At 41.5% G+C, this 26345-nt stretch overlaps 1 protein-coding gene and 1 long non-coding RNA gene across 3 annotated transcripts in view; both read right to left on the reverse strand.

Annotated features, from left to right (window-relative positions):
* Positions 1-26345, reverse strand: part of LOC306962938 — a 162344-nt gene that overhangs the window by 37062 nt on the left and 98937 nt on the right. The window lies entirely within an intron of this gene.
* Positions 17879-25222, reverse strand: fgf20b (fibroblast growth factor 20b; the record flags this gene model as incomplete). The annotated part of the gene is made up of 3 exons (XM_079556291.1): positions 17879-18124; positions 23086-23189; positions 24916-25222. The coding sequence occupies 3 exons, from the start codon at positions 25220-25222 to the stop codon at positions 17879-17881; spliced, it is 657 nt and encodes a 218-aa protein (XP_079412417.1).

Below are 26345 nucleotides of genomic sequence, written 5' to 3' on the forward strand. Positions count from 1 at the left end.
CTTTACCCCAATCCAAAAGCTTCTGGAAAAAAGGTGAGAAAATAGCGACAGAACTGAGACAAAAACAATGATGATGTGACAAAAAAGTGACATAAAATTGTCCAAAAACTGACAAAAAATTGACCAAAAAATTATGAAAAAGTGGCAAAAATGTCACAAAAAATGACAAAAGATGTATGAAAAAATTACAAAAATGTGACAAAAAAATTGACAAAAAATGACAGAAAATGACAGAAAGTGACAAAAAAATGACGAAAAAATCATGAAAAAGTGGCAGAAAATGACGAAAAAATGATGAAAAAGTGGCAAAAATGTGACAAAAATGGACAAAAAAGGACAAAAAAATGACCAAAAAAATGACAAAAAAATGACAGAAAGTGCCAAAAAAAATGACGAAAAAATGATGAAAAAGTGGCAAAAACGTGACAAAAAAATTGACAAAAAAGGACAAAAAATTGACAAAAAATTGACAAAAAATTATGAAAAAGTGGCTAAAATGTAATAAAAATTTGACAAATGTTACAAAAAGTGACACAAAATTGACTATTTGACAAAAAAGTTACAATAATGAGTTGAAACCCCCCCGGAAAAAAAATGATGGAAAAAAAAATCTGATGACATGAAGAAAAAGATCCATTTAGATGTGATTTGTAGATCTTAGCTTTCAAATGAGGCGTTACACTGGCCTACAGGATTTGGGTAAAGCCGAACTGGAGAAAATGCTCTCGGTTCAGGCGGGAGTTAAGAGGTTAAGCGCAACCAGAAATATGAGGTGAGGTCATAAATAAAGATGGATCAGAAAAATGTGTACTCTAAGGATGTGTTCTGTGCCACTTTGATTTACACTTGAAGTATTTATCCCCCAATTTGAAGAGTGTGGTTTACATTTATCTAACCACGATGTTTTTATTGCAGATTATAAAACTCCAACACAATTAGCCACAAGTACAAGCTCTGGTATTTCAAATGACATAATCAGTGCTGAAACCGCTGCTTATTTTAATCCCAAATTTGTTCCTTGTCTTTGATGTTGTGAGCGCATCGTCGTCGCCTGCTCCAACCCCACAGCTCCGCGCCCGTGTGTGGGATTAACCAGTCAATCAAGCCCTGGAGAAGTTTTCTTAAGTGTCTCTGCCTTTAGACGTTGCTGTTTTGACTGAGGAAATAACAAACAACATCATATTTCAGCCATTGGACTTGTTTTTCGCTCAAAGTCGGGGATAATTAGCGGTATTCTCCAGGTTTTTGGACGCCGGCCAAAGCCTGTGCGCCGCTACGGGGTTCAAAATACTCAGTAATGGCCGATCGACGTGCACTGTTTCACGCCAAATTCTTCTCGCGTATCGGTTTTCTTTCTAAAGCCTGTCTTTCTCTCGGGTCCGACCCCGTGTTTTGTTATTCTACGTCACGCCGCAGGTGTGAAAAGGGTGAGGCCGGCGGAAAAACAGTGGATTTAAAAAAAAAAGCTTGTCATGAAGGAATCCACCAAGTGACCTCTGCATCTTAGGCACACAATGACAAATGCGTTTGCAATTTTCCGCCCGACTTAGCGCCGACAAAGGACATTTCGTACAGTCTTCCTCCGGGACCCCTCCACTGTTTCTGCTTCAAACAACAAGAGCGTAATCAATTTCTAGAGGAGGAAATTAGCTTTACCAACATCCTGACCACACACATTTGTAGGATTTGTCGAGGACTGCCCTGTATAAAAGCTACAGTGTCAAATCACCCCTTAATCTTCATCTGTTGTGGTTAGTCAGAGCAGCGTAATTACTCAGAAATTGTACCTCTGGTGTTTTCCGACTCATTTCAATTGCAACTCTGGTGGCACAGACGATTGCTACTGGTAAAAACATAGTCATATATAGTTTCTGCAGTTAAATGGTCACTTTTGGCTAGATATTTGGATAGTTCTTATAGGAAACAATTGTGATTTTTTTGTGTAAAGGTTTTGATTACTCTTAACATTTTTTGTGTGCAATAATTGTTTGTCCAGAAGGTTTTTAACATCATAACATGGATCCTCATGTTTTTACTGTAACAAGTTTCAGGAGCCAACTGCCCCCTTCATCAGTCTGGACGTCATTTTTTAATCACATTTTTGTCACATTTTGGTCATTTTTTGGTCATTTTCTTGTCAATTTCTTGTGACATTTTTGCCACTTTTTCATAAATTTTTCGTCCCTTTTTTGTCAATGTTTTCGTCACTTTTTTGTCACATTTCCATCATTGTTTTCGTCTCAGTTCTGTCGCTATTTTCACAGCTTTTTTCCAGAAGCTTTTGGACTGGGATAAAGCCAAACTGGAGAAAATGTGCTCGGTTCAGGTGGGAGTTAAGGGGTTAATGTCCCTGTTTTTCCCATGGTCTGACCCGGGTGGGGGTCACGATCCTAATTAACTGTTATAATGGGGGTCGCGGCTCTAAAAGGTTGAGAACCACTGCTCTAGAGAACCACAAAAATATATATATATATCATCGACTTTTACTGTAGTTGTAAAATGTTTTGTAAATGTGAATTAATCAGCATTATAGTTGTTTGGGGACTCTGTTTAGAATAAAGAGGGGAGGTACTATGGCAAATTAAACTCCTCCCAGTAGTTTTCATAAATACAGACGGCATTTCTGGGAACGCCCACAAATGGTCACGTTCGAAGCCGCCAGAAGGTAAACAAAGGGGGAGAACTACCCTTTCACCTACTACCACTCCACTTAACAAACACTGAATTATAGATTTATTTTCCACATAAAAATACAGACATAAATATTTGAGATTATTACCAAATACCTGCAAAAAGCATACATTTGAAGTATTTGGAAATTTGCCATTTTGAAGACCATATTTTTTTGATAAAACGTTACTCAATATGCTTTGACGTGTAAAAAATGGTGCATAAACATGACTGAGACTCAAATCTGTATTTTTGTATGTTTTAGGGCGAGACATGACACATTTTAGCTTGTATTCTCCCATAGAAGTCAAAATTAGACCAAACTCAGCTTTGGACAATGCGTCTTTTATGTTTGTCCGCTCGCGAGCCAGAGATTTCCAGGAAATCACTACAACAGTGTGGCACTCCCTCGTCTTTCCCACGCTTATCCATTCACAAATATTGACATGTTTGCTATCCACATGTTGTACGTAGGCAACCGAGTATACTCTTTTATCCACATATACTGGAGTATAGTTTCCTTTCTGGGAGACTCCAACGGTAATTAAGTCAGAAATACACATACAACGCTTTATGTAGGTCACATTTTCTCAAAATTAGACTTTCCTTACACTCTTGCAACAACATCTCCTCTTTAGCACCTACAGACTCCACACTTCCCAGTCTTGTACTTAAGAATATTTTGAATGACTTGTTGATATCCAGGGGCGGACTGGGATTGAAAAACAGCCCTGGACTCTGACTAGCCCGGCCCAAATTAGCGTAATTGTGCACTTCCACAAATACATATTTAAACAGTTCTTTATTACACATTTGCTGCATCACTTTTTAATTAAATTTTTGTCGTTTTTTTAAACATATTTGTCACTTTTTTGTCGCTTTTTTGTCATATTTTCAACACATTTTTGTCTCTTTTTTTTAGCACATTTTTGTTTAACCTCTTTTCCCCAGTTCGGCTTTTTATTATTATTTTTTTGATTGGTATCAACAGCAAAAACAACGGGAAAGGTGGTCGTAGAAACAGAAGCAAAATCATGAACATAAATAATAAATAATAATGGTCCCAAAATGGAACCTTGTGGTGCACCATACTCCACGGAATTTCGTTTAGATTCATGTTTTTTTTATACTGGGCTTTACCCAAATCTAAAAGCTTCTCGACTGGAGAGCAACAATGTAACGCCTCATTTGAAAGCTAAGACCAACAAAAGTGACGTAAACTTTTCGTCACGTCGCCACATTTTTGATTTTTGTTGTTTTTTAAATTATTTTTTCCATCATTTTTTGTCCGTGTTTTTCTCACGTTTTTGTTGACTTTTCATCCCCTTTTTCTCGCTATTTTGATGCTTTTCTTTTTAGCTTTTAAATTTGGGTGAAGCTCGGTTGAGGCGGGACCGGTGGCCCTAGAGCCAGTGGCCCTTCTGTGCTCTTCCAGAATGGACATATGGCCAGTCCGCCCCTGTTGATATCTAATTCCTTGGTTGATTTACTAAACCTTGAATCCCAAAAGTATAAGACTAAACAAGCTATCCAAACCCCTGCTGAAAAAATCCAAACCCCTGCTGAAAAAATCTTTGTAACTAATATAGCTACAAAACAAAACCATCTACTATATCACCTATGATGCCAAGAGTAAAATGATGATTGTTTTTTGCGTCTCTGGTGTCTGATCTTCGGTCTTGCCCACGGTTCCTGAACTCTTGTGGTTAAGTTCTTGTTTCGCGGTCGTGTCCACAGCAGCGTTTATAGATGAATGCTCAACGTAGGTTTTTGTAATTTCAGTTTTTCTCCTGTGGGTGGCACCATTTTTGACTGGTGGCTGATGGCTCTTCACGGACAAGGTCTCCTGTCTGTTCTGAGTCTTGTCCTGGGCCTGTTGGACGGCCTCCTTCTCTTCTTCTGTTTTGCTCAATTGTTTCTTGAGAAGCCCCCTTTGTCCGGAGAAGATCATCTAGAAATTCTTCACTCTTTTGAAGATTAGATTTGTCTTGTTTTGAGCTTCCACACTTTGCTCCAGCATTTGGTTTTTGTGCTTCAGGTTTTGGAGTTCAGCCTTTACACTGCAAAAAGTATTTAACTAGATCAGTATAAACATCTCAATTTGAGCATGATAATCCAAATTTCAGTTGTTTTGACTAGTTAAGAAGTTCTTGGGCATTTGTCCTAGATTATTTCACTTGTTCTGAGATGTTTCTGACTCGTTTCGATACATTTCGTCCTTATTTCAGGTAATTTTCTTTGCCAATGGGGTAAGAAAATTGGTCTTATCTCATTGGCAATTTTACTTTCTTATTTCAAGCGAGATTTACCCTAGAACTGGTCTGAAATGTCCTCAAACAAGCAAAGCAAACTTGGTCCGATCAGGAAAAGTGTCTAAATGAGTGAAAACCCCTCAAAACAAGATACATTTCCTCAATTCAAGTCATTTAAGTCAATGCTTGATATTTACTTTTTGTAGTGTAGCTCCTTTTTTTTCCAAAACTTTCTTCTGAATGTTCTCTTCTTTCTTCCAGAGCAGTACGTTCGCCTGGTTCACCTGTGTCCATTTGTCCTTGGGTGTTTTCTGCTGTGCTTTGAGACTTTTTTCCCAGCGTTTCGTTCTTGTGGAGCTGGTTTTGAAGTTCAACCCTCAGCTCCTGCCGTGGTTTCTCGCTCTTTATTACAAATATCATAGTAACCCGTGCTGTCTTTCAAGCACTCTCCCTTATCCTTTGACAAAACACCGTCCGTCGTCACCTCCGCGGACCGACACACTGCTCTTCGATCCGAGCCAGACAGCAGCAGTGACGGTACCACAGGTTTCTGCTTCTTTTTTCCCCCAAACACTAAACATCACCAGCGTCTCCACAGCAACACAAACAGAGGCGCATACTTTCCACAGCGGCTGACAGCTCGGATGTGCACTGTCAGTCGGTCGGGTACAGGCCACGCTAATTGCCGCTTACCAAAGAAGACAGGCCGCAAAATGCCCTTGGCTTTGGCTCTGCTGTTGTCCAGGTTTAATGGAAGACAATGCAACAAGTGGAAAAGTAACCAGTAATGTGTGAGGTTTATGAGGTTTAGATGTTTGGCCTGGTGGTGCTTGGAAAGTCTTATCTGGAGGATTGGCCGGTCTGTTTGAAGTTGATGGAGATGAATACCCGGAGTGCGTACATTTCTCACTGGCTGGTCTGGTAGTCGAAGGATGGTTCTGTGAGACTAGAGTTCTAACCATCACTGAGCTGTTGTCATTATTGTTAGGGCCGATACCACATGCTTGTACTCAGACTCGTACTCATTCATGAGGTCCCGATACCAGAAACCAATACCATTTGACGTGGAGAGGAGAGAAAATAGCAACAAACTGGAGAATTGTTTAGTGTAAATACAATAATCCACATAGAGCTGACTTTATTACAGACTGCGCTCTCTAAATCAGAGTCTGAGCTGGATTTAACCAGAGCTTAATGTTGTTAGTGCTGCAGCGTCTGCAGTGTTTACAACATACAGGCTAACGTTGCTAACTCGCGGTTAACAGTTTTGGCCATTCTGACGCCGTTTTATGCCCAGGGGTTTATTCATCTGAAAAACTAACCCAGCGACTAAAAAGTCCTCAGAAAATCCAAATTAAAGACATACAGCATGTTTATATTGAGCGAAAATGAGCTGCAGCAGAACAATGAAAACGCTGTAGCTACTCGCTAAGTTACTACAAACACACGAGAAAATCCACACGGAGCTAAAGTAAAGACGAAAAGAGACCATTTAAGTAACATCTCAATACTATTGTTAAATAAAAACACATAAATGAATAAAGCTCAGGCATTGGGAGCTTTTGGACATGGGCTTTTCTGTCTATGATGGACAGAGCAATAAAAATTAAAAATTATATTGAATGAAAATAAAATAAATAAATGGCATCAGCACAATTCTAATACAACTGCTCTTAAATGTGTCGCCTACTTTACTTAAGGAAATGTAAATGAGTAAATGAACTAATTACAAACCAATCTGCTGTGAAAAAAGTAGAAAATGAAGAAAATGCCTTGTACTCGTATCGGTATTCGGTATCAGCGAGTACTTAAATCCTCGTATCGGTTTTAGAAAAAGTGGTATCGGTGCATCCCTAATTACTGTTATGAAAACTACCCATTCGTCCATCATCTTCCGCTTTTCCAGGGTCAAATTGCGGAGGCACCCAGACTTCCCTCACCTCAAACACACGGAAGAGCAGCTACTTCGAGTTCCTCTTGGGTAAATACAAAGTGGGTTTTAATGCTTAGTAAAATTTGTACTCGCTGGTGGATGATGTGCTCCTTTGCATCCCTATTTCAAACCACTTCTACAGGATCAGAAACGCCTTTAATTCAGACTACGCTCTGTATTTTCTTTCTCAGATGGTGAAAGAGAACCAGTTTTGGGTGGAACAAGTCCTCCCCGTTACGTACAGGTCCTCGTCAGCCTGCAATCCCTCATCTGATTTTCTGCTGTCTACTGGGCTCGATCAAATCCCCAAAATATCAAGTGGATAACGCTATACTTACACTTCTGCCCTGATCCTTATAAACACATGTGCGGCTGTTAATTTGTGCCCACAGCCGCGCGCTAAGGACTCTACAAACAAGGAAGAGCCTCAAATCAACAGGTGCGGGATTCAAAGCTGCAGACGCCAACTCTGATCCAACAGGTGAGTCCAAGCCCCGCCCACCGGCTTTTTATAAATATACAAATTACACGGCGTGATAACTGGGGACAGGCTGCAGTCACGGGCGAATTCCCAGAACACCAAATGACGGAGTGATGCAGTAGTTGTACTTTGCTTGTAGGATTTTTTTTAGAATTGCAACTAAAACTGAGCGTCTGAGTAAACGGCGATGGGTTAAGGGATGTCTCGGCAGCACTTGCAACAATCGGCTTTGCCTCGACTGAAGAACACATGCAAAACAAACTAGTTACAGTGTTTCCTAAAAGGGACTTCCCCATTTTGCTGTACGTGGTGTTTCGCAGACATTTAATAGTGTAAATGCTGCTTTGCTCCCTGAAAGTGGTGAATGGCACTTCTAAACTCATTTATCTGGAGAAATGGGATGTCGGGAATGTTTTATGAAGTTTGAACTACAGCTAACAATTCAATCTTTTTGTTTTTATTGTGAGAAGAGTTGGATACAGAGCCAATATGGAGCAGCCTTTGATCATGTATGGTTACGCTTATTTATTTATCAGTTTATACACTACAAAAAGTAAATATCAAGCATTGGCTTAAATGACTTGAATTGAGGAAATGTATCTTGTTTTGAGCGGTTTTCACTCATTTAGACACTTTCCCTGATCGGACCAAGTTTACTTTGCTTGTTTGAGGACATTTCAGACCAGTTCTAGGGTAAATCTCGCTTGAAATAAGAAAGTAAAATTGCCAATGAGATAAGACCAATTTTCTTACCCCTTTGGCAAAGAAAATGACCTGAAATAAGGACGAAATGTATCGAAACGAGTCAGAAACGAGTCAGAAACATCTCAGAACAAGTGAAATAATCTAAGGAAAATGCCCAAGAACTTCTTAACTAGTCAAAACAACTAAAATTTGGATTATTATGCTCAAATTGAGATGTTTATACTGATCTAGTTAATTACTTTTTGCAGTGTATTTGGTAGGGACAGTGCATGTTAATGAACGCATCGCACCGGACTGAAGCCATGCAGAGCCGGTTCTTCCTTTACACAGAATACACAATTTGTGCAGGGCCCCCGCAGCCGCAAGGTTCCCGCATCTCAGTCAAATTACGGTGTTGTTTCGCTGATTAATGAATCATGTACATCACCAAAATGGAGCAGTGAGCTGAAGAGGAGGAGCCGGAGAGACCTACCGCCTTCCCCCTGTCGATTCCAACGCGTGAGTGCCTTTCTCTAGTTCTCTGAATGTGCACGGTCTAAAACTAATCACTGTTGAGCTTATTCTCAGTGGTAAGATAGAAATAACCGTCAGGTGCAGGTTTCAGTTAGTTTTTAATCAGTTTGAAAGATAAAACTGTGGGTTAGGGACCAGAGGTGAGAGAATGTGACAATCTACCAGTTTAAAAAGTGGGGAAAAACAGCCTAGTGTCGTCCTAAATCCCAGTCTGACAGTGGCTTAGTGGTTGGTGGTTCTCACACAGTGGGGCAGGGCCCAAATTCAGGTCATTATGTTCCCCTTCTCCCCTCCTGGAACCGGCACCTTAATGTGGTGGAGGGGTTTGAGCCTGAATGATCCTGGGGGCTCTGTTGTCGGGGGCTTCGTGCCCCTGGTAGGGTCTCCCAGGGCAAACAGGTCCTATAGGTGACGGGTCAGACAAAGAGCGATTCAGAAGCCCCTGAGAGACCAACAGGCCCGGTTAGAACCATGAGGCCGTCCTTCTGTGGACCCACCACCTGCAGGAGGAGCCATAGGGGGCTGGTGCAATGTGATTTGGGCAGCTCCAACAGCCCCCAAGACCCGGAAATGGACAAGTGGAAGAAAATGGATGGATGGATTGATGTTCCACATAAACTGTTTTTGACCATGAATGGGTTTCCTCTTTGGCGAGTAGCCTTGGGATGCGTATGTAGGGCCCCCGAGTGGATTTTTGCTCATAGGGCCCCAGAAGGGCCAGCGCCGGCTCTGTCGCCATGGGCTAATTTGTATCCGTTGTCCCAGACTCGCACTCTCAAACACACTCTCATTCAACCTGGCCTATTGCACATGTTTTTAGTGATAGGGGAAACCTACGCAGACATGGGGAGAACATGCAAGCTCCACACAGAAAGGCCTCGTCCAGGTGGGAATCGAACCCGGGACCTTCTGGCTGTGAAGCTAGTGCCACCACATCGTGCCATGTTCAATATAGTTATGAAGATATTTTATGAAATCACAGCCGGCTTCTGGAGATTGTGGGCCGTACAGAAAAACGGTACCAGCACTCAAAAAATGTTATGCAGAATCAGACAAGCTGCACATGTGCTGCAAGTCAAAGTCCGATTGGCAGGTGTCAGATTTACAGTGTATTTAACCTTCCTGTGACCCACTCTTTGGCCCCTGACCCTCAACTTGGCAACCCCTACTGCAGATTACAGTCCAACAAAGACGTCTATATCCTCAGCCTGCTTTTGCCGACTCACATCCTCGGAAAACACCTGCTCTGTGGGCGCAGATAGACGCGGAGGATCACACACTTCCACACCTGCCTCGCTCGCACTCAGCCGGGCTTCCTCACCGCGGCCCGGGGCGATGAAAGTGGGACCCGCGGCTGCAGACGAGGGCTTTAAGTGTTTTCGGAGAGGACCACCTGTGCGGGGCGGAGAGCGGCGAACAAAAGGGTCTGTCTCAGGGCCAAGTCGAATCCAAAACAGCGGTTTAGCAAGTGCCAGAGAGCGCTTAGGGGAGTCAGGTATCACAGGACGTCCGATTAGGGTTTAGGAGAAAGGCTTTGAAATGTCAGGAGGAGAAGGGCAAAGAGGGTTCGTCAGAGCGGAGGAGGCCGGTATTTTCTGAAATTCCCGCTTGGATTAAGGACAGGTAGCTGATTTCCTCAAGTAGATAGTTGTCTGCACAATCTCGGAACAGAGAAGCAGAAACAGACTTTAATTTTGTTTTAGGGCAAGATTAGTTGCGGGCAAAATACCAATTGCTTTACAGATATAATTGGTGGCTGAGTTTTTTCCACTTTTGCTTCATTACAAGAAGGTTTCAGGTCATTGTGGAGTTTGCATGCCCTCCTGTTTCCCCCATTATCCCAAAACACTGCTCCTTACAGATTGAAGGATGGGTCATATGCAGAGGAAAACTGTCATTGTACACTTAAGCACCTTAACCTCAATCTTATAATGACTTGCAAATGACCAAATGTCCTGAGTCATGGGGTTTTGTTTTGTACAGCAGTGGTTACCAACTTTTTTCATCACGTGTACCTCTTCAGTTGTTTATGTTTATACTCCATGTACCCCCTACCTCGTAGTGTGTCGTGTTCAAAATGAAGCAAAATTACTGTCAATATCAAACCTTTTACTGAAAAAATGTAATTAAAACTAATATCTGAATTATCTGAAATGCTACACTGCAAAAAGTATTTAACTAGATCAGTATAAACATCTCAATTTGAGCATAATAATCCAAATTTTAGTTGTTTTGACTAGTTAAGAAGTTAGAAGTAGATTATTTCACTTGTTCTGAGATGTTTCTGACTCATTTCGATACATTTCGTCCTTATTTCAGGTAATTTTCTTTGCCAATGGGGTAAGAAAATTGGTCTTATCTCATTGACAATTTTACTTTCTTATTTCAAGCGAGATTTACCTTAGAACTGGTCTGAAATGTCCTCAAACTAGCAAAATAATCTTGGTCAGATCAGGAGATAAGACCAATTTTCTTACCCCATTGGCAAAGAAAAAGACCTGAAATAAGGACGAAATGTATTGAAACGAGTCAGAAACATCTCAGAACAAGTGAAATAATCTAGGACAAATGCCCAAGAACTTCTTAACTAGTCAAAACAACAAAAATTTGGATGCTCAAATTGAGATGTTTATACTGATCTAGTTCAATACTTTTTTGCAGTGTGTACAGTCGAACCTCTACAAATGTGCACTGAAATGCTTTTCGATTCTTCTTTGATTCTCGATTCATATTTCAGTTTCCTCTCATGCTCCTGGGCACACTTAAAATGTGACCTCCCCAGCTGAGATACGTTTCATGAAACTAATCTCAAATGGAGTCGCAAACACAGCACTGATAACAAAAAATACAATTAGACATTATTCCGCTCTTATCTTTCCGCCCTACTTTGCATCAGTCTATTGTTGCAGTCGACGAACACCTGGAAAAAGGGTCTTGCCTGAGGACACAGCAACAGCTTTCAATTCAATTACATTTTTATCTAGTCTTCCAACGAGTCATGCGGTGTTGTTTTCTTTTTGTTGGAAGCTCGTAGTAGTTCACAGGAATGGGCAGTAATGAAGCTTAAGATAAATTATGAATAGTTGAATCTGTTTGCAGTTGTATTTCTGTTCATTTCTTTTTTGTAATTAGAAGTCATGAGTTCCTTTTGTCAGTAAATACTGTAATTTCAAACCTGTCAGCTCAAACACATCTGCTGTGAAATCTGTGCAAGTGTTGAGTTCTCTGCAGCACAGAGACAATGCACCTCAGCGTGGAGAGGTTTTAATAAATGACAGAGGTGTGTTGATGTTGGAGGTTGTGCAGCTGGGAAAGTCCCACTTATGAGACGAGGGAGAGAGAGAGAGGGGGCGGGGGGGGCATGATCGGGACACCCACTGACACGCCACACCTTCACACATTAAAGATCACAGCCCAAAGTTCGTGCTCCAACACAAACCTGCCGCTGCCGACCAAGCAGAAGACGACTGAGCAGCGGAGCGGAAACTTTTACTTAACTTTCAGTGCGTGCCTTTATCGGACGCTTTTTCACTTCTGATTTCCATCGATGATCCAACCAAGCGCAAAATTGGCAGCGTTTAAAGTAATTGTGCAACTTAACCATCATTTGAATGTGTTGGATGGGACAAAACCTGTGCTCTTTCTGCAGGCCACAATTAGCGTGTTTTAACCCTCAGACCAAATCTGAGATACAAACAAAACCTGACAGTAATATTTTCAGGTTTTGTTTCTTGGTTGGCCAAATTAAATTATAACCAAATCAGCTCCGTTCAATTTCACTCACATTTACCCAGAACAAACAAAAAGAATCGACACAACAGCAGAGCAGCAACACAAGTGAAACTTTTTGCACTAAAAATATTTGGCAGACAGTTGTAGCGTCTTTTTAATAATAATGCATTGGTTTTATAAATATAGATAATGCATTGGTTTTACATTGCACTTATGCTGTTGTAAAGCTCTATACAAATAAACGTTGATTGATTGATTGATTTACTTTTCTGGACACTCAGACGCATCACATTGCATTATTCATTCACTCCATACTTGGTGGTGGTAAGCTACTATTGTAGCCACAGCTGCCCTGGGGTAGACTGACGGAAGCGAGGCTGCACCGTCAGCCCCTCTGACCAACACACTCTCACACACTACATTCACCCAGGCTTCCTGGTGTTCCCAGATGGTCTCCCATCCATGTACCAACCAGGCCCTTCCCACTTAGCTCCCGAGATCTGACGGGATCAGGCAGAACAAAGGTGGTGTGGCCATATTTTACATACAGGCTTTCGAACGTGTTTAAATCGGTCCCATCAATCAGCATAGGTCTTATAGATAATGCGAGTTATCTGACTGATATTATTTGCCAGCCTTTTAAATGGCTCTTTGAAATTAATGGACACTGAAGACTCCCTGTAAAGATCCATGAAACTGTACCGTGCAATATCTGTATAACATTGCACACAAGGATATTATGCATAAAGCACCTTTAATGCAGCCATCTTCATATTATAAAGGTGCCCTTTATAGCTGTTGGCAGTAGTTTTACCCTAATCTAATCAATCATACACTGCCTGAAAAAAATAAAAAATAAAGTTGTCAGCTGACGACCTGAACATCCTGAATGACAAGGTTATTCCATCTATGGATTTCTTCTTCCCTGATGACACGGGCATATTCCAAGATGACATTGGGGATTGTGAAATTGTTAAAGAGTGATTCTGGGAGTGCTATTTTCACACATGGATCGGCTGCCATAGAGCCCAGATCTTAACCCCATTAAGAATCTTGGGGAAGATTCTCCCACTTTCCCATTATCAATACATGCACTACAAAAACTAAATGTCAAGCATTGGTTTAAATGACTTGAATTGAGGAAATGTATCTTGTTTTGAGCGGTTTTCACTCATTTAGACACTTTTCCTGATCGGACCAAGTTTACTTTGCTTGTTTGAGGACATTTCAGACCAGTTCTAGGGTAAATCTCGCTTGAAATAAGAAAGTAACATTGCCAATGAGATAAGACCAATTTTCTTACCCCATTGGCAAATAAAATGACCTGAAATAAGGACGAAATGTATTGAAACGAGTCAGAAACATCTCAGAACAAGTGAAATTATCCAGGACAAATGCCCAAGAACTTCTTAACTAGTCAAAATAACTAAAATTTCGATTATTATGCTCAAATTGAGATGTTTATACTGATCTAGTCAAATACTTTTTGCAGTGTGATCTTCGTGAAAAATGTGACCCTGGAGAAGCTTATTGAAACGATGCCACAGTGAGTACGTGCTGTCGTCAAAGATACATTAAAGGCGGTCCAACAAACTATTAGTCAGACAGTGTACATAGGTTTTACACCAAATATTTTCTTGACTAAACCCTTATAATTTTTCCAGAATTGGGACAGACACGGGCAGAGAACTCCATGAAGATCCCGGATTAGCAAACCGGTCTGGAAAACTCCTTAACCCAGAATGCGTGGGAACGTTCTGCCTCAAAACGTCATAAATCAAAACGCAGTTAGCGGGAATGTCTTGACCACCTTGCTCCGACTTTAAACGGACATCAAAACAGCCCTTAAAGTGTCCCAAGACGTTAGTTACTTAATCCTTATCAAGTTGACCCTTTTCTTTTATTCACGGGGGGAGAGATACCGGGACCGAACTGGAGGTCAGATTTTACACGCATTTGATCATGTCACCGTGAGACCCTCCCGCTCAGAGGGTTTAAGACTTTGAAGTTTTATGTCTCCATCTCGTCCCTCGGCGTAATGGCGTCCATAAAGAAAGACAACACGGAGCTCGTAAGCGCGTTTATATGTTTAAACTATAAAGAGCAAAGGAAAAACATGAAGGGAATGTGGCTATGTCAAAGGTATCAGTGTTGGCTCTTAAAAGCGCACGTTAAAATCTGGATAAACAAACAAAAAATAACAGAGCGGGCGCTTTCCGAGTGGTAAACGAGTTCTTGTTTGAGCATAGTTACGGGTATAGGCCTCTTTATGCTGTTTGTGTGACAAAAAAGACAGTGAACAAATCTGAGGGTTTGCAATCAGTTTTTGCGCATTCAGAAACGGCATTTTCACAGTCAAATAATTAAGAATAACTAAGGAGACTGTGCGTGCTGTAGTTGGTAGTGGGTAGATAACATTGTCTAGACTGAGAGGTCGGCAAGTTTGCTTGGAGGAGGGATGATTTTCTTAGTCGCCAAAATACCAAGGGCCGAACCTCCCATAGTGTTATGCCAAGGAATTTTTAAGGAATTGACCGTATTTTCCACAATTTAAAAAAAAATCATCTTAAAGGAACAGGCCACCGTTTTTCCATACTGAGATATGTTCTTACCTGAGCTTAGACGAGTTGATGTGTACCTGTCTGGTCTTTGTGCGTGCGCTCAGTCACCAACAACGACCAAATATGTTGTTTTCCTCTCCCAATGACCAGACAGGTACGCATCAACTCGTCTAAGCTCAGGTAAAAACATATCTCAGCATGAAAGAACTGTGTGCCCTCGTTCATTCCTATAGCTCCAAACGGGGTGAAGTTAGAAGCGACCACGTTCTTCCCCACACAGAGACCAGACAGGTACGTATCAACTTGTCTAAGCTCAGGTAAGAACATATCTCAGTATGAAGCTGTGGCCTGTTCCTTTAAAGGACTAGGCCACTGTTTTTAAATACTGAGATATGTTCTTACCTTAGCTTTGACGAGTTCTTTAGGACCTGTCTGATCTTCACCCGTGCCTTCAGTCACGTAAATACAGCGCAGACGGCGTTAGCATTTAGCCTCTCCCTCTCTCCTCTATAGCTCCAAAACAGGTCAAGATAGAAGCTACCAAGCTCTTCCACGTTTTCCCTATTTAAATATGGTTACGTGAAGTGTTACACTACAAAGTATAATTACACAAAATTAAACAATGTGGATTTTCTAAGCGGATAAAAGGGGGGCTATATTATATATACTATATTCGAAATGCACGCAGTAATCTTCACTTTACTGCGCGGATGCCAAATTACTCCTGGTATTATTACGCCTTACAATATAGTCCCCCCTTTTATCCGCTTAGAAAATCCACATTGTTTAATTTTGTGTAATTATACTTTGTAGTGGAACACTTCACGTGACCATATTTAAATAGGGAAAACGTGGAAGAGCTTGGTAGCTTCTATCTTGACCTGTTTTGGAGCTATAGTGGAGAGAGGGAGAGGCTAAATGCTAACGCCGTCTGCGCTGTGTTTACGTGATTGAAGCCCCGGGGTTGACCAGACAGGTCCTACAGAACTCGTCAAAGCTCAGGTAAGAACATATCTCAGTATGTAAAAACGGTGGCCTGTTCCTTTAAGGGCTGGTCTGTTGATGCAACCCCTTCGTACAGAGTGCTCAGTTCCCCATCATCCAGGTCATCCAAAAATTAAACCCAGGAACTGTGTCCAGAGTAGAACAATATCAATTTAGAGTCATTAGTTTGTAACATTTTACCTCATTGTTCTTTGATTGCACATTTTTCTAATTTAGAGCTGCTGTAACAAGTTAATTTCTCAATCGTGAGATCAATAAAGTCCTGTCTTAACTCCTATAAATCCACAAAACTTTTCTTTAACCTGTGGAATTCAAAGGCTTTTTTTTTTCTTCTGACAAACCAGGAACAAAAACGATTAATCATCAATACAGAATTTATTGTTCGACATTTGCTCTGAGCGATCTTTCGTTGCCTGATTTTGGATTATAGCAGTGTATGTAACAGTGGCTGGTTACAGGAGTTTGTAGAAAACATCTTCACAGTCAGGATTTCGTGAAACATTTAAAGTCGGTCCACAGTCTCGCCTTTTTCTTCACCATCCTCGAGCCTTTATGCTTAAACTGTGACCTGGCATTTGTGCGATTTTCTACTTTTTTCCCCAGTTTTGGGTAGATGACGATTCCTCTTTTGTGCAGTGATGGATTTGACCGACAGTGTGTATGTTTCTTAAACTATTTATCCAAGCTTGGGTCTTTTGTGTGACCTTTATGATACAGTTTAATGAGAACTGGCCTTATGTTTCTCTACAAGCTGTTATTGATTTCACCATCTACGAAAACCCCTTAACTCCCACCTCAACCGAGCACATTTTCTCCAGTTTGGCTTTACCCCAATCCAAAACTTCTGGAAAAAAGCTGAGACGAAAACAATGATGGAAATGGGACAAAAAAAGTGAGAAAACATTGATGAAAAATGTGAGAAAAAATTGATAAAAATTTGACCCAAAAAAAACAAAAATGTGACAAAAAATGTGACAAAAAATTGATAAAAATTTGACCCAAAAAAAACAAAAATGTGACAAAAAATGTGACAAAAAATTACCAAAAAAATGACAAAATGTTACAAAAACATTACAAAAATGTGATAAAAATATGACAAAAAAATTACAAAAAATTGACAAAAATTAGACGAAAAAAATGACAAAAATGTGACAAAAAATGACAAAAAGATACAAAAATGAGTTGAATACCCAACAAAAAAATGATGGGAAAAAAATGTGATGACGTGAGGAAAAAGATCCTCTCGGTTCAGGCGGGAGTTAAGAGGTTAAGAATTATGTCGGCTACTATTTCTATTTCTCACGGTGTGACCCGAGCCGGGGTCACGAATCCCTTTCACTGTTAAAATGGGGGTTGCGGCGCTAAAAGGTCGAGAACCACCGGCCTAGAAAGTGAGCAATAGGGGCTTAAGTGTGTTTGTAGCATTTATAAAAACTCACAGATGTACAGTGCTTCAGTCTTTAAGATATACACTTTTCTAATGCTTTTTTTCTATATCAGCGTGTCTCTAAATGTAAAAATATATTCTCAAATAAATAAATATATAACATAAATACACGTATGTAAAGTGAATAAATAATTTCTTTTTTTTTTACATGTTGCTCCAGTCCAGGTTTAAAAAAAACAAAGTATCCTTCAGACTCCACGTTCCCAGAAGAGGACGGGAAGGGGGAGGGTGACGCATAACGGCCACGGCAGCCCCCGTAGGCCGACGCTCGTCCCGCTGGGTAGCTGCGTATCCGCCCGGGTGGAGTTGGCGTTTCCTCATTTCTCCGTCATCTCCCCCCCTTTGCCTCGAAAACAAGCGCACCCTCAATGCGAGAGTACTTTGGACACACTACACTGTCTTCCTGGCCCGTTGAGAGATGGCCCTTTTGCATTCCTCCAAGGGGCCCCCGTTGGCTCTACCCCGTTGGCGATTGCAGTAAGGTGTATCCTCCTTTTGCTGCCGCTGCTGCTACTGTCTGATTCCAAGCCAGGACAGCACATTTGTTTCAGTAAACTCCCTAAAAAGACCTCCTCCCTCTCAGCTGTGTCCCAGGATATCCTTGTACAACTCAGGGACGCGGTCCGGGTCCACGGGTCTCGGTAAAAAGTGTGTGAATTTTTGGTGCCTCCGGGATTTCGTCCCGTCCCGCGGCGTCCCGTCTTTGTTCAGGGCCACAAAGTAACGCGTCCCTCTGTCCCCGTTTTTGTACAGGTTGGAGGAGTAAGTGTTGTACCAGTTCTCCTCAAACTGCTCCCGGAAAATGCACTCGGCCGTCAGCTGCTCCTGGAAGTGAGAGAGGAGGGTTAGCGACGTCAAGAAGCACAAGCAGACGGTTTTCGCAAAGATAAACAGGCTGTCGTGGGGACTGAAGTACAGGGCAATGTCAGTGAGGGAAGCCTGATCTGTCCCATTCAGCTGGAATAGAACTACCGTAAATGCTCTAATAGAGGCCGGGGCCTTTATTTACTCAAGGGCATCTAGGACCAGGCCTTTATTGGAACCAGGCCACAATTATAGACAGGCCTTTATTTCTATTTGAGCAAAACGGACGACCAAGAGAAAAACGAGATTTGTGTCCATTTGCACCTAAAATATTAGGTTCATTTATTAATTAACATTTCAAACCCTCTCCCAGCGGCTGGAACATTGACTCCTTTATTTTGTCGGGACAACAGGAAGTGTTTCGTTGCTGTTAGCGGAACATTGACATCAGTGTCACTGCAGGTTTCTGTTTCGTTTTTACCGCGGACCCGATTATTTGTTGTTATCTTGTGTAAAAGGCGAGTTTAGACGGAGCGTTTGTGTTTGTGATCGATCATGAGACTGACCCGAGAGAAGACGAGATGCTCGCGCTGATGGGAGGAGTTATTTTGAGGCGTGGGACTGACCTGCACACGGAGCAGCTGGACGTGCTTTGAAGACGCGATGGAGACTTTATTAAAACCCTGGAGGGTCACACAACATTTTTGCTTTCCCTGTTTCCAAATATTGTCACAGGAGGTTTGAAAAGTGACTAAATCTGTGTCAAAGTTACGCTGGGATCAGCTCCTCCGCAGCGTCCCCCTCGGCCCGGGTTCCTGTTTGTTACTTCCTGCACGCGAGTTTTCATTTATACGAGTATGAGACAAATTCCTAACATGGGGAATATTTCTACCACAAGTTTCTAATAAAAGCCCCGGCCTGTTTTAGAGACCGGCTTTAATTTGTCTCCGCCAGCCGCAAACCCGGCCACTGTTAGAGACCCGGCCGCTAATGGACTACAGGCCAGTATTAGAGAATTTACGGTAAACTAAAATCAGGCGACGGATTACAGTGTTCTCAAACTTTGCAAACCAACTCACACTATGAAATATTTGACCTTTCAAGTGCCACCAGGTCCAGACCTAGATTAAATCAAGACTGTACTGCAGGGGTAGACAACGCCAGGCCATTTGTCCTCTGGCCCCAGATGATTTTGAGGAATTCAATTCTGCACAATTGAGATCAAATTCCTGTTCATCTACTCCAAAGATACTATAATATTGTCTCCTATGAATTTTTCGCTGGTAGAGGACTCCCAGACCTTTTCATTCATTCATTCATTGATTAATTAATCATTTTGCTTGTCTTATCTCCCTTTTATAAAGTACAACACAAGCATTGGTCAAAAGTTGTCTCTTAATTTTGGTCATCAACCTATTTGGATGAATTTATGTCTTAAAGGGGCTGGATGCAAATTGGCCATTTTATACTCACTACTGCCACCTCTGGTCATACGTGTAGCTACACCTTCTATATTAAGCTCGTGCATGACGGCAATTCGGACCGAAAGTAACAACTTTTTGAGTGACAGTGCAGGATTTTAGAGGCAGTTGTGGTGAAAAGGTCTGGGCTCATATAACATCTTAGGGCGGGGGTCGGCAAGTTTGCATCATGGAGGGACGATTTTCATTTTCGCCAAAACGCCAGGGGCCGAACCTCACCATTGTAGCTGAAAGTAAAGAACTTTTTTCTGGAAATACCAATGTTTAACATCAGTGGTTGTTAAGTTGCATGGCTTCGGGACCCAACATTAAGAACACGACAACAACAACAAGATCAAGACAATCCAATAACAAACATTTTAACGAACTCTGTGTTAAGCAGTTTCGGATGGAAAATATTGAATAAAAGTTCCCTTTAGACTCGCGACCCACTGAAAATGGTTCCGCGACCCACTTTTGTGTCTAGAATCCCCGTCTTACATTATATAAAATCACCAAGTGGGACGTTCTGCCAGGACATTTTTAAAATACGGACTATTTCTCACATTTTTAGGGTTAATTTAACAGGTATTTGCTCTTATTTGCATAATAATATTTCTCAAAATCATCTTGGGGGCCAGAGGCTCTGTGCTGGAGGGCCGGATTTGGCCCCCGGGCCTGACATTGCCTACCCCTGTCTTAGGACATGGCTGGAACATGTAGGGGGAGGAAAATACATCATTTTAACATTTTTAAACTCTGTATAGCCCCTTTAACTGTGTGAAAATCATGTAAAAACATAACATAAAAGCATTGCTAAAGCATCAACGAAAGTAAATTATCTCTAAATTAATAAATTGCAGAAGACCCTAAGTATCGCCAGTGTTACTACAGTTTAGGAACCACTGGGATAAAACATGATAGGAGATGATGGCGATGATGAAAGTGGTTCAGTTCAGATCAAAATGTAAGCAGACTTTTCCTCCTGTTTCGGGCTGGGTACCGTTAAATGATCCCAGTTTGGTATTGGAAAAAAAGTACTACTGTTTTTTTTTTTAAATCAAAAACAGGTATCAAAAAATATATCAAGTTATGATGCCTGTTGGTCCAGGAACAGCACTAAAGAAAGTTACTTGGTTGTTTCAGCTCAAAAAAATGAGACAAAGGTCAAAATAAATAGTCTTTTATGGAGTAAATGACGTTCTGTTTTATGGTTCTAGATGAGAATAATTTAGTATAAGTTCAGGTATCGTAAACCAAGTATTGTTATAGTGTTGGTGTTGGGGGGAAAAATGCAACAATGCCCAACTCTAGTCATAGAGGAGTTGAGATCTTTTACATGTGACAGTTTATGCATCACTGCAAAAACTATTTAACTAGATCAGTATAAACATCTAAATTTGAGCACAATAATCCAAATTTTAGTTGTTTTGACTAGTTAAGAAGTTGTTGGGCATTTGTCCTGGATTATTTCACTTGTTCTGAGATGTTTCTGACTCGTTTTGATACATTTCGTCCTTATTTCAGGTAAATTTTTTTGCCAATGGGGAAAGAACATTGATCTTGTCTCATTGGCAATTTTAGTTTCTTATTTCAAGCGAGATTTATCTTAGAACTGGTCTGAAATGTCCTCAAACAAGCAAAGCAAACTTGGTCCGATCAGGAAAAGTGTCTAAATGAGTGAAAACCGCTCAAGATACATTTCCTCAATTCAAGTCATTTAAAGAGGGGGGTATTATGCTTTTTTCAGCCACATAGCACCAGTCTATTGCACACTACAATGATGACGAAACCTTCTGTTGGTCTGTCAATGCAGTAAATTAGAATAACTGCCTTGTATAAAATTGCTCTTTCAAAATGGCGGTAGCGAATGACTTGAAATAGGCCTCTGTCTCTTTAAGAACCTCTGACCCTTTGCGACACGCCCCCTCCACACGCTGTCTGTGGCATCACAACACTGCGCTCGTTGTCTCAAACTACGATCGGTGCATTTTAATTTTTATTGTCGGAAAGGAGCTACTGTTTATCACTTTGTGAACAATGGCCACACAGGATATTATTTGGAGACGAACCTTCCACACCGGACGCTTGGAAGGGGCTCTTGCCTGAAAAATAACTGCTGTTTGGAGGCTATCTCTTTGCATCTGCCATGCCCTATGGATCTCTAACTATACCCCCATGGACGACACCAGGATCTGCAGGAGCCCATACGATTCAAAAGACGGACATTATCTGTGCAGGTGGACAGTGGTTTTTCGAGGTTACCCCGTTAGCTTGTTATTATCGACTACAGCTCATTGTTGATGAAAAGTCTGTAATAAACCACAAATGTGTAACGCCAGGCTCATTGTATGATCATCGTAAAGGCTGCTTCGAGTAGTTGCTGCTTTATTGACGTTATTTGTGCATAATATGCTGCCTGTTTTCAATGAATGTTGGGAAGGTGAAGGTTGTTAGCTTGTCGCGGCTAATAGTGCCTTAGCTCCGGGAGAAAACCACTCGGCTACGACTCACTGTAGATGAAATGTGAGCAATAAACTACACAATCAACAAGCCAGGCTCCGTGTGTGATCATCATAAAGGCTGCTTCAAGCAGTTGCCTGTTTTAGTGACGTTTTCAATGCATAATATGCTGCTTGTATTCAGTGAATTTTCCCGTTAGCTTGTCGCGGCTAGCTTGTTAGCTCCGGAAGAAAGCCACTCGGCTATGACCCATTGTAGATGAAATGTGAGCAATAAACTTCCAAATCAACAAGCCTGGCTCCGTGTGTGATCATTGTTAAATGGTTCTTTATGTGTGTGGTGGTTTTATTGACTTTGTGTGTGCATATTTCTCGTTTTCACGTGATGACTCGAGGTTTAGCTTAGCATTAGCTTTCTCCGGAGGCTCTGGGCATCATCAAGGCCCAGCGCAGAACCAGACACTGAAATAAGTGTTCTTGTCACCGGTTTGAATCCTGGGTGTTTAGGTAACAGAAACACTGATGTGTGTCTTTGTAAAAGTCTGCTGTGGCCCCGGTTCACAACACATGAAGCTAATCCTCCATGATGACTCTGTTTACATCTTAGGGCTAGACACTGCGGGGAGGGGGTTCTGCTGAGGAGCAGTGGTTGGTTACTCGGCTGGTGACGAAAGGTCGGAGGCGTATCCTGGAGGTCGAGGGCGTTTCCTGAAGGAATCAGGCGTTTTATCCCTAAAATGGCCGCCATCAGAGTTTCTACAGATTACTCGAAAATACGTGAATGTGAAAAAAACTTTTGGTCAAGCAATAAAAAAAAATCTAATTTGTTTTTATCTGTATTGTACTTTTAATGTGTTTGTATAATAACATTATCTTACTGACTTTTCATACAGGGACATAGATTATGCTTGTGTGGCTTTGGTGAATATGCAAATCCATCTGTTGGACATGAATTCCTCTTATGTTCTACTTATACTGACTAATACTTATCACTCGTACCATAAATAGAGAGAATTAGAGAAAGGAAGAATATAACACAGTAAAACGCTGTAGTACTCACTGATCCGTAGAGCTCGCCCTTGTCGTTCATGCCCAGGTAGAGCCCGCTGTCCACTCCTTTAATGCTGATCAGCCCCACGGCCAGGCTAATGAACTCCAGGATCCCTGAGAACAGTTCAAACGTGGCTTCAGATGAAAGCGCATTTCACTGGGACTGATAAGTAACGGCTGAGGTTTAATGCCTCAGGTATCAAGACGGAGGTTTTTTCAATGGACAATAGGGGGCATTTATTAACGTCTGTCAGAAATTTTGATTAAACTCGGTCGAATTTGCTCATTTTACGAGCAGCGGGTCTCAGGACAAGCCACGACCCGAATAATGGTATTGATTTGGACTTAGAATAACAAACATTTGCAGTTTGGCCTTGTTTTAAACTAGCATTGATCATAAAACTAACCCATACTTTTGAATTAATCTTAATCTGACTTTAGAGAATGTCATTGCACAGACATTTCTTCTGTGTGAGATCTGAATGAAACCCCTTTTGTGCAGATTTTTACCAATTTAAGTAAAATAGCACTTGCACTTTGAATATGTAAGTACTTTACCCACTTCATACAAGTGTAAAAAATGTAGAATACACAATAAAACAAAGAATCAGCCTATGTTATATTTCTCTTCACTGTAATGGCGTTCATAAACTCAGGGGCGGACTGGCCATATGTCCTGTATTCTGGAAGAGCACAGAAGGGCCACTGGCTCTAGGGCCACCGGTCTGGCCTCTCACTTTACCTTACCCTTACCCCCGGGCTTTACCCAAATCTAAAAGCTTAACCCCTTAACTCCCACCTGAACCGAGCACATTTTCTCCAGCTTTACCCCAAGTCCAAAAGCTTCTGAGAAAAAAGGTGTGAAAATAGCAACAAAACTGAGACGAAAACAAGGATGAAAATGTGAACAAAGTGAGAAAAAATTGACGAAAAAGTGAGACAAATTTAACGTAAAAAGGAAGAAAAAATGGACTAAAAAGTGATACGAATTTGACAAAAAAATGACATAAAAATGTACCAAAAAAAAAATCGAAAAATTTGACGAAAAAGTGAAAAAAAAGTCACGAAAATTTGACAAACATGAGACGACCGCCCAACAAAAAAAGTGATGAAAAAAAATCTGATGACGTGAGGGAAAAGATCAATTTAGTTTTGTAGGTCTTAGCTTTCAAATGAGGCGTTACACTGGCCTACGGGATTTGGGTAAAGCTGAACTGGAGAAAATGCTCTTGGTTCAGGCGGGAGTTAAGAGGTTAAAAGAAAAGCATCCAAAAGCCAAAATGTGCTGGAAAAGCGACAAAAAAGTGACAAAAACGCAACAAAATGTGACGAAAACGTGACGACAAAGCAATGAAAAAAGCGATGAAAAAACAACAATAACATGAAAAAAAAAACGAAAAACAAGAGACGAAAACACAACGAAAAAGTGACCAAAAAGCCACAAAAAAGTTATGAAAAAGCAACAAAAACATGACAAAAATGCAGCGACAACGTGACAAAAAGTTACCATCACTTTTCTAGATTTTAGCTTTCAAATGAGGCGTTACAGTGTTGCTCTCCAGTCAAGAAGCCTTTTAGATTTGGGCAAAGCCGAACTGGAGAAAATGCTCTCGGTGAAGGCGGGGGGTAAGAGGTTAACATATGTATTTGTGGAAGTGTCACATTTACGCCAATTTGGGCCAGGCTGACCAGAGTCCAGGGCTGTTTTTCAGTCCCAGTCCAGTCCCTGCATAAACTCATCATATGTTTTCATTAAATCCTCTAAGGTTCAGGTCATAATAAAGCTATTAAACTGCATGCATAACATCTGAGGTGTGGGAAAAGAAAGAAAAAAAGTCACCAAATCTGCTGTGGTCCTTCCTGGTCCCCTGCACTGTGCCATCAGGAAGTATCTCCAAGTGGAACCCCGTCCTACAGTAGAGCTGCCTCCGTCTGAGAATCCCCTTCAGGTGCTTTAGATCCGCCGTGGTGCTGCGGTAAAGCCTGTCCCCGGGCACGAGGTGGTCCCCGAACAGCGCCTGACCGTCCCCGTGCAGCGCGGGCAGGTAGTAATGCGACCCCACCTGCGGGAGCCCGTCCACACCGTGCAGAACGCCCCCGACTTCCCCCAGCGAAAGTGCGACAGAGCCGGGCGCAGCCAGTGCCATCGCCACAGTGTAAAGTTCAATTAGGAGCGTATGCGCGACTACCTGGCTGCTACTATTGCACGCTGCGCGCTGGGTAAGACGAGGACTTCCATTTATCAGAACAGAAAGGTGCAGCAATACGTATTATCCTCACGTTTTATCCATCCGGGCAGAATCCAGTCATGCAACGCGCGCTGGAGTCCGTGGATACAAGGCAGCGGTGGCGGAGCGGAGAGACGCACAAGCAGCGCGCAGGTAAACGGCGCTCCTGAAGTGGCAGGGAGTGAGGCAGGTGCAAAACCACAGGACGCAGAGGGGCGGGGCGGCCACGGTTCAGACGTGCCCTGGCAGGGACTCAGCTCCTCCTGGTGAAGAGTAGAATAGAGAAGTAGAGGGACATAGGCGGAGGAGGAGGAGAGGAGCTTTTGTGTATAGCCTGGAAATAGCCCAGACCTGCCGCTTGTCAATATACTAGTCCAAAACCTTAGACCATCTTTGTTGTGTGGGTCAATAGTGCAGGTTCAAGCCTAGAAATGAATGAGATGAATGAATGCAGCCTATCAAATAGATGAGAAAGGGCATGTTGTTAGCCTCACCAGATCACAGCCTAGATATGTGATTTGGAAAGTTTCAAAACCAGGGAGGAAAAAAAAAGACTTGTAAGAACTGTATCCATAACCGCATTTTCATTGTAGGATTTTCTTTCTCTACAAATTGTTTCTGCAAACGCTTTAACCCCTTAACTCCCACCTGAACCGAGCACATTTTTCTCCAGTTTGGCTTTACCCCAGTCCAAAAGCTTCTGGGAAAAAAGGTGTGAAAATAGCAACAAAACTGAGGCGAAAACAGTGGTGGAAATGTGAGAAAAAAAGTGAGAAAACATTGGCAAAAAAGTGACGAAAAAATGATGAAAAAGGGGCAAAAATGTCACAAAAATGCCACTAGAAATTGACAAAAAAAGGGAAAAAAAATGTGACAAAATGTGACGAAACAATTACAAAAATATGACAAAAATGTGATAAAAAATTACAAAAAAAATTACAAAAATGTGATAAAAAAAATTACAAAAAAAATTACAAAAATGTGACAAAAAATTACAAAAATATGACAAAAATGTGATAAAAAATTGACAAAAAGAATAACA

This window comes from Gobius niger (assembly GCF_951799975.1).
Source record: "Gobius niger genome assembly, chromosome: 5".
Classification (NCBI taxonomy): Eukaryota; Metazoa; Chordata; class Actinopteri; order Gobiiformes; family Gobiidae; genus Gobius; species Gobius niger.